The following is an 8,556-nucleotide window of genomic DNA, read 5'->3' as shown; positions in this document are numbered from 1 at the left end:
ATCTTAGCCGTCAAACGGCTGACGCGAACGGTAAATCCCTAGTACTTGCAGGTCTGAAGGATTTAAAAGGAAGTCTATATCATGGCCGGCCCCAGGGGCGGGTCCAGATCTAACCACGCCCCCCGCCAATGGTATGTCCCGGTGCCCTCCGAGCCTCTTCCCCCTTAACCTGCCGGGGCGGGATCGGCCACTCCAGAATGTGGGACTACACTTCCCGGCGCGCCTCGCGGCCCGGGAAAACGAGGAACCGGAAGTGGGGGGCGCGAGGCCTAAGGGCACGAAGGAAGTGGCGGGCGGGCGGGACTGAGAGGGGTGTGCAGGTGAGCCAACGGCTCCGGGTCGCAGACATGGCCGAGGCGAGGAAGCGGCGGGAGCTGCTTCCCCTGATCTACCGACATCTGCGGCAGGCAGGCTATGTGCGCGCGGCGCGGGAAGTGAAAGAGCAGAGCGGCCAGGTAAGCGTGCGCGAGCCGTGTGTGAGGGCCGCGTGCAAGATCTGAAGAGCGGGGTCCCGCGCCCCCTACCCTGCCGGCCTGGTGGGCGCCCAGAGCGGGATCCCGTGGTGCCCGGAGACACTGCCAGGGGCGCTGTAGTAGCCGCAGCCTGTGCCCGCGCTGCGGCCCACAGTTTTGGGCCTCAGTTTCCCGATCTGTGCAGTGGGCGTGCCGGAAGATGAGATCGCACGCGTAGAGCTTCGTAATTCCCGCGCCCCTTACCTCCACGCCTTTCCTGGAAGCGGCAGTGTAAAGTTGTCTTGAGCCACGTGGCTTGGCGCAGCCCCCCCAAGTGCGAGAAGGTTGCCGCGAGTCTGAGGGGTAGTTTGTGACCAGCTCGCGTTGGGCGTAGGGAGTGCGAAAGAGAGTTCCAAGGGAAGAGGCCTGTAGCCCCTTAATTGAGCTTGGAGCCCAAGTCTTTAGTAGGCCTACTGTACTGAGTCGGGCGGCTTTGGAATTAGAACTCCTGATAGTCATTTCTTACTCCGTTTTTTCAACAACTGTTAATCTGGTGATAGAATAGTGAGCACGATTTTCCCCCGGCCCTCCTAGGGCTTGCAAGCTAAATCTAGTAGTAGAGATAGACACAAATCAAATAATCACAAAAGTAACCGTACACTTAACGCTACATTAAGTGCCTAAAATGAGAAGCATAGGATAAGACATGAGTGACAGATTGCTCTTGTCATAGATTCCAGGACTGCTTTCCTGAGGAAGCAGATGTTGTTTTGAGGTCTAAAAGAAGGGAGGTGGATATTCAGGCAGAGGTGCAAATGCCCTGTGGTGGAAGGGAACCTGTTGCATATGGAATGGCCTCAGGGAAAGTCAGTTGTGGCTGAAGTGTGGAGTACATGGTGATAGAAGTTCCTGGGGAGAAAGAATGGGGGAGCTGGCTAGACCCCAACTGTAGGCAGTTTCCTCTTTATCTGAAGAGCACTGGTAAGCCACTGGAAGCTTCTCAGCTGGTAAGATGGTTATTGACCTGGTTAGTCAATATCCCTTTGGCTAAGGTGTAGGTTCTGGCCCTGATGCTTGCTCCCAAGGCCTGGAAAAGCTAAAGGGTGATAGACTCTAAAACTTTATCTTTGCTTTTCCCTACTCTCTTTGGACCTCAGTTTCCCTTACTCCATTTATATCACTTAACTGCTAAGGGGACCGAGAGAGTACCCATCTTCATTGGGGCATTTGCCGAGGCAGCAGTATCCTGCCTTCATGGAGCGTATATTCTAGCAGGAGCAGACAGATGACACATTTTTTTAAAAGTTAATGATGTAGTGTGTCGGGTAATTGTAGGTGTTGGCCATAAAAATCAGGTAGACAAGGGGGCAGTAACAAGGTTCCATTATAAATAGGGTGTTCCAGGAACCCAACTGAGAAGGTGACATTTGGGCAGAGACTTAAAGGAAGTGAGGGAGTGAGCTGTGGAATTAGCAGGAGAGGGCTTTCCAAACAGAAAGAAGAGTAAACCTTATAAGGGGGTGGGGTAGCCTGACATATTTGAGGCACAGTAAGACCAGTGTGCCTGGGGCAAAGTAGAGTGAAACTGACACTTGAAGTCTCAGTGTTAGTGGCTCACTGTGCTGGGCATGGACTAGCTTGTCTTGTTCAGGCGTGATAGCCTCTTATCCCATGTTATTAAGAAGTGACCTGAAGTTTGAAGAGGTGAAGAGATTAGCTCAGCCAGGTCACAGAGGAGTGCTGCCTGACTCCAGGTGCACCCTCTTAGCCACTCTGCCCAGTTTCCTGATACTGCCCTCACCCCACGTTGCTCACTCAGCCTTCTTGGGACACTTAGCACCTTAGGTTCTTGACATTTGCAGAATGAGTTGGCCCTCCGGCCTAGGCACCAGTTTGCTGTGCTTCAACCTAGTTTGTTCTGCTTCTACCAAGGGACTGGCACCATTAGGTTTCAGTCTCTTTCCAGTGGATGTGTGGACTGTGGTCATACCACGTGGAGGCCTTGGGTGTCTAGGCTGTGGTTTGTGGAGATTGACCAGCCTGGCCTTTAAAAGCCTTTTGAAAGGTCAGTGTTGGAAAAAGCCCTTTCTCCTGGCCTCTGAGTGTGGAGAGTGCCAGAGAGGCTGGGAGCTGGATAAATGCTAGCCTGGAGCATTCTAACTCCAGTCTCTCAAAGGTACCTCTCACCAACATGTTATCTTAAAAGGCTTTCACTTTTTAAGCTGGAAATACTTGCCCTGCTTGTCTCTGGAAGGTTTGGATGGTACTGGCAGGGCCAAGCAGACATATTTCCCAGAGCAGAAAGACCCCCTTCTCAAACACTTGTCTGTGCAAGTCATGAAGTTGTGGGGAGTTTGGCCCAAGGAGGACCCTTACTGTGCTGGAGTGTTAATTGCATTCTCTGTACTTCTCTGCAGAAATTTTTCCTGGCTCAGTCTGTAACCCTTCTGGACATCTATACGCACTGGCAACAGTAAGTCTGCTGGGGCTGAAGGAGTGGAATAGGGGGACAACCCAAGCTATCAGGTTGGAATAAGCTAGCATACTAATCTGGTCTAAAATCTGCCCCCATAATCCACTGTAGATACAACTATTGTCCCCAACAAGTCAGGTCACATGTATGGGTGTCTGGTAGTGGGAGAGGGCATTGAGAGCTGTGGTCAGTGTCTCTGAAAAACAAAAGCTCCAAAGCTTGTTTTTCATTTCAGTCAGCAAACATTTATTGAATACCTACTGAATGCCAGGCCCTGTTCTAAGTATGAAGACACAGTCATGAGTAAAACAGACATGGTTCCTTCTTTCCTGGAGCTGACATTAGAGTCAGGAAGGTAGGCATGCCTCAAAGAATAAAAAGAAATGAATGTAAAATTACAATGGTAGTAAGGATTTTGAAAGAAGTACTTGGTGCCAAAACCACATTAACGGGTCAGCCCAGTCTCATTTGGAGGTTTAGAGGAGGCTTCCCTGAGGTGACCTTTATTTGAAAGCTGCAGAGAGTGGAGGAATGAACTAGGCAGGTAGAGCTAGGGGCAGGTGGAGAGTACCTGGCAGAGGGAACTGCTCGTGCTGAGGACTGTAGGCACAGGCATGATACAGATGAAGCTGGGTCGTCCTTAGGGCCCGCCTGTACAAGGCCTGATCGTGCATGGTGAGAAGTTGTGTCTGTGCACCAAGAGTAATGGGAGCCATGGAAGGGTGAAGCAGAGAGTGGTGAGATCACTTTGCAGGGTGGCATGACTGGTTGGGGCTATGAACAGCTTCATCCAGGCAAGAACTGATGTGGCTTAAAACAGGAATAATGAAGGAGGCACACAGTCGATTCCAGGATATTGCAGGATGAAACCAGGATCTGTAGGTGACTCAGAGAGGCAGACTGGTTAGCTTCCAGATGTCTGGCTTGTGCACATGAATGGAGCTAAAAGGAAACCTGATTTGGAGGGAAAAATTTCAAGGACACATGGAGTGTGAAATGCCTTGTGAAACATGTAAAACAAGCAATGGGAATATCCAAGGACATATCAACAGAGGAATGGTTTGAGGATGAAGGAGGGGATAATCATTCTTTCCATGAACTGACCTGACCACAGCCAACTAGGGGAGTGAAGAGCCTGTAGTCATGTCTCATGAGGACTGATAGAGAATACTGAATTGTCCAGGATGGAGAATAGAAGGCCTAACGGTAGGGCCGTTGTCTGTGCATCTTTGAGGACAAAGGGAATGAGGTGTTGTCTGGGGCCCTGAAAGACTGAAGTGACATCTGTGTGTACCGGCTTTCAGAAGACAGGTATCAGCTTCTGAATACGAGCACTTGATCATCACATTTATCCAAAAATGAGGCAGGCTGCAGTGGGGTGCTGAGTTAACTCTCATCAGAGGTGTGTAAGCAAAGGCAGGAATGATGTGGAAGGAATCCTAGCTTCAAGTGGACCTTCAAGCCAAGATCTTTGAAAACTCTGTCAGCCCTCAGCTCTTGGCTCCCCTCTACTACCAAAGTGAGCACAGGGCACACCCCATACTTCCTCTACCTCACCCTCCCCAGCTGGCCCAGGTAGGTGTCTGTGTGTTAGTCACAGCACTTCCTTCCCCAGAGGACTGCTTCAGTGAGCTGCTCTGTGTACCCTTCCCTGTCCCTAGCACCTTCTATGCTTGAAGGGTACTCGGTTGGACAAAGTCCTCACACCCACCAGAGGCAGCCTAGCCTTGTTCCCAGCGAAGTTCAAACCCAGCAACTAGCTATATGACCTTGAGAAAACTTGGCCTCCCTGAGTCTGTGTGTTCAACTGTAAAATGAAGCTTATAATAGTAAATAAAATGCTAAACATGGTCACTGGAGATGCCCCATTCCACCCAACCCCCCAGTATTTATTAAGCACCTGCTATGAGCCAGAACTGTTCTAGCTATAGCTGGAAACAAACCAGAGGAAAATCCCTGCCCTTGTGAAACTTGCATTTTATTGGGAGGAGAGAGGCAGAATGAATTAATACATGTAAGAAATGAAACCTGTTTTTACAGGGCATTCCCAACAAGTGGTTCCTAAGAATAAGGAACCCCAGCAACACAGCCCGGGATCGTGGCAGAGCAGTGTCCCTCTCTGCTGGAGAACGCGGGGTGTCGGCAGTGGCCCCTTGGGGTGGGGGGTCAGGTCACAGATGACACTTGCAAGTTCCAGGGACTCACCCTCTGGGTGCTAATTCTGCCAGTGCCCCAACTTCCTCTGTGGCCCTGGGCATGTCTCTGAGTTGTTCATGTTTTGAGCTGCCTGATATATGCTGAAGATAACATAGTGAGCCAGAAAAGGTTCCTGCCAGCCTCCCCTTCTCTGGGCCTGCATGTGTAGTGGGGGAGTCAGACAGGAAGTGAAGTAACAGGAGAGAAGAGTCCTCTGAAGAAAGTGAAAGCAAATGGCAGGGCCGAGAATGTCTCCACGGGGAAGGGGGTGTGCAGGGAGGGCCTGGACAGGGTCCTCCAGGAAGGGACGCTGTGGGTACCACCAGTTCTGGACGCAGGGAGCCTGGCTGGGTCTGTGAAGCACCAGCGCATACCACTCGGTGACTGAAAACCACTATTATATAATGTTATCCCCCCTTCCTGACAATTTTGAAGACTGACAATTATAAACACACTTTATGAAATGAGTGAAAATGCAGAATACAGAACTGTATCCACACTGTTTTCATCACTGTTTTAACTGTGTGCACATTTCCCTGGTTGGGGAAGATGGAGTCTTTCTCTTCACGTCTCCTGGAGTTGTCCTTATCACCCAGTTGGTATAGCCAGTCACCCTGTCCCGCAGAACCTCGGAGATTGGCCGGAAGCGGAAGGCAGAAGAAGATGCCGCACTGCAGGCCAAGAAGACCCGTGTGTCAGACCCCATTAGCAGCTCGGAGAGCTCAGAAGAGGACGAGGAGGAGGCAGACACCGAAACTGCCAAAGCCAGTAAGAGTGCTGTGTGCTGGGGAGGCCCCCATCTTTGGTGCTCATGGGGACCCAACCCAGGACCCTACATCTTTTGGGAACAGGCTGTTGGGTTTTGGATTGTTCCAGGGGAGAGTCCCCCTCCAGCTTTTCCTTCAGTGATCCCTGGGAAGACCAGGACCTTCTAGAGGGGTGATCGGTAGGGCTCCATGTAACCATTCCAATATTTATTTGAGCCTTCCTCTCTGTCAACCATTGTATCCCGGGTACTGGGAATCCAATGGTGAACAAAAGCTTAAATGGTCCTTTACAGTCTAATGTGAAGTCATCCCACCCAGGGAGGCCCCGAAACTGAATTTTTACAAGCCCCTAGGTGATGGTGGTAAGGATGGAAAGAAGGCCACAATTTTTTTTATTAAAGTATAATTGATATATAATCTTATAAAGGTTTCCTGTGAACAACATTGTGGTTTTAATATTCAACCATATTATCAAGTCCTCACCCTCCCGACTGCAGTTGCCATCCGTCAGTGTAGTAAGATGCTGTAGAGTCACTACTTGTCTGCTCCATGCTGTACTACAAGAAGGCCACAATTTCAAAAGAACTGCTGGGGCAGTATAAGAGCCTGCGTGGTCTTCAGGCTGCTCAGAGAGGTGCTGATCCTGTTATTCTACAAGTGCCTGGGTGAGCCTTCATGGCCCCTTCTCCCCAGGTCCTCAGGGTGGTTTGTGCTTGAACCAGGGTGGTTTGTGCTCTGACTCCATAGAGGAATCGTCCTTCTCTTCATTATGTTGTTTTTTTCTTACATAGAAGGTAATTTCTTAATTTTTAAATATATTTTCTGATTGTAAAAGACAGAAGATTCACTATGGAATATGAAAATTACTTTTTAAAAGGTAGGGGAATATCACCCATATTCTTGCCATGTGTATAATTTCCAATTAGTCTTCCATTTATTTTTCCTGAGCATGTATGTTAAAATATTTGAGATCATACAGAATGTGTATTTTCTGTCTTGCTTAATCTTTTAAAATCATACATGCAAAAGAAGTTCACTGTGGACTGCACAAAAGCATGTAGGAGAAAAATGGGAGGTTTCCTCTTCTCCTTCCTGCTCCCTTTTACCTTCCAAAATGCATCTCCTGGGCATCCACTGTCATACAGGCAGCTATCCATATGTGTATACATCCCTGCCTTCTACACTGTTGAAAACATTCCTTAACAACATAAAATCTCATAATGCCTACTTGATACCACTGAGTCTTTAAAGCTTTGGTAATGAAATTATACATGTGCTTTCTAAGAGTCCTCCTTGACAGAAACACTGAAATATTTGTGGGCAAATATTTGGTGTCTGGCACTATCTTCAGAATAAATATTCTGTGGGAAAGGTTAATGAGAGGCCAGTTGAAATAAGATTGGCCCCAAGTTGATAATAGTTGGAGCTGAGAGTGTGGTTCAGTGTGCTTCCTCTCTACTTAGAATGTGTCTAAAATTTTCCATAATTAAAAAGAAGGAGTTAAATGCCACAAAGAAGAATTAGATCATACCATTCAGCTCAGCAATATCATCTCTATTAGAAAGCATACATTAGAAATTTTTCTTGATCTGAGGAGATAATGCCCTGGTGTAAAAGCACCAAGACTATAAATCTCAGCCTCTAACCAGGTCCCGATATTATGGTTTAGCTACCTCTCCACTAAGAAACTGTTTTAAGTTCCGAGCAACTGTCTTTGTGGGCCTGGCGCTGGCTGCCTGACCACCGCCCTATCTTGCTGAACTACTTTCACACCCCTGGAGCTGGGCAGGGCCTCTGGTAGGATGCAGCAGCACTGTGAGCCACTCCTTTTTCTCCTGGGGGCCTCAGTGTCTAGTGCCTCCAGGGAGTTGGGACTCCCCTGGGGCTGCAGATGGAGCGCTCAAGTCTCCTTCCTCCCCCTCATCCTTCCCCTCCCTCTCTTCCTCCCCGCCAACCCCTCCCCCTGCTTCCTAGTAGATGTGCTTCATGCACCACAGAGCTTTTTCTCACGAATCTGGGCTCAGCCTCAGCCCCTCGTGACTGCACCAGGCAGCCATACTAATTGAATTGTCAGGTGAACTGAAATCTGTTTGCTCTTTGCTCTTCTTCAGTGAGAAAAGGCTCATCTGGCTCATCCTAGGGGTGTTTGTGTCTTGCAGCCCCAGGACTAGCATCTACCAATTCCTCAGTCATGGGGGTAGCTTTGCCTTCAAGCATGAAAGAGAAAGCTCAGGTGAGTTGGGACCAGCTTCTAAGCTGTCACGTGTGAGTTGAAGTGTCCTATGGGGGACAGTTCCCTGTAGCAGGCCTCCCCTTCTCTGGGCTTGGGTTGTGGATAATCGCCCAGCCTGGATACAGATCTCAGCCTGTGTCACCAGCTGTGTGATCCTGGTGAATCCCTTCACTTCTCTGGGCCTCAGTTTCCTTTTCTGAAAGATGAGGATGGTGCCTACTGCCATGGGCTACGGGTATTTTATGCACCTGGGACAGACAGCTTTTTTCCTACAGGCCCTATGCAAGGCAGTGGAGATACCATAGATAGTAAGATGCCTGTGATCCTGAAAGCTTTAAAAGCATTTTCTAGACTGGAAACTGCTTAGAAAGTAGAATGCCATTTTCTGATCGTCCATGAAGCAGTGTTAGAGATCTCAAAAGATGTGTCCCTAAG

General features: G+C 49.0%; 1 protein-coding gene across 7 annotated transcripts in view; it reads left to right on the top strand.

The window, feature by feature from the left end:
• Positions 1 to 288: 288 nt before the first annotated feature.
• Positions 289 to 8,556, top strand: part of TCOF1 (treacle ribosome biogenesis factor 1) — a 34,827-nt gene continuing 26,559 nt past the window's right edge. For all 7 annotated transcript variants that reach the window (XM_057490736.1, XM_057490731.1, XM_057490733.1 and 4 more), the window contains exons 1-4: positions 289 to 455; positions 2,870 to 2,925; positions 5,747 to 5,889; positions 8,048 to 8,121. In XM_057490736.1, the coding sequence (XP_057346719.1) occupies positions 348 to 455; positions 2,870 to 2,925; positions 5,747 to 5,889; positions 8,048 to 8,121 (381 nt within the window). In that variant the 5' untranslated portion in view covers positions 289 to 347. The remainder of the gene's footprint in view (positions 456 to 2,869; positions 2,926 to 5,746; positions 5,890 to 8,047; positions 8,122 to 8,556) is intronic.

The sequence above is a fragment of the Manis pentadactyla genome, chromosome 2 (genome assembly GCF_030020395.1).
Source record: "Manis pentadactyla isolate mManPen7 chromosome 2, mManPen7.hap1, whole genome shotgun sequence".
Classification (NCBI taxonomy): domain Eukaryota; kingdom Metazoa; phylum Chordata; class Mammalia; order Pholidota; family Manidae; genus Manis; species Manis pentadactyla.
Note: the sequence above shows the minus strand (reverse complement) of the source record. Positions and strands in the feature narration are given on the sequence as shown.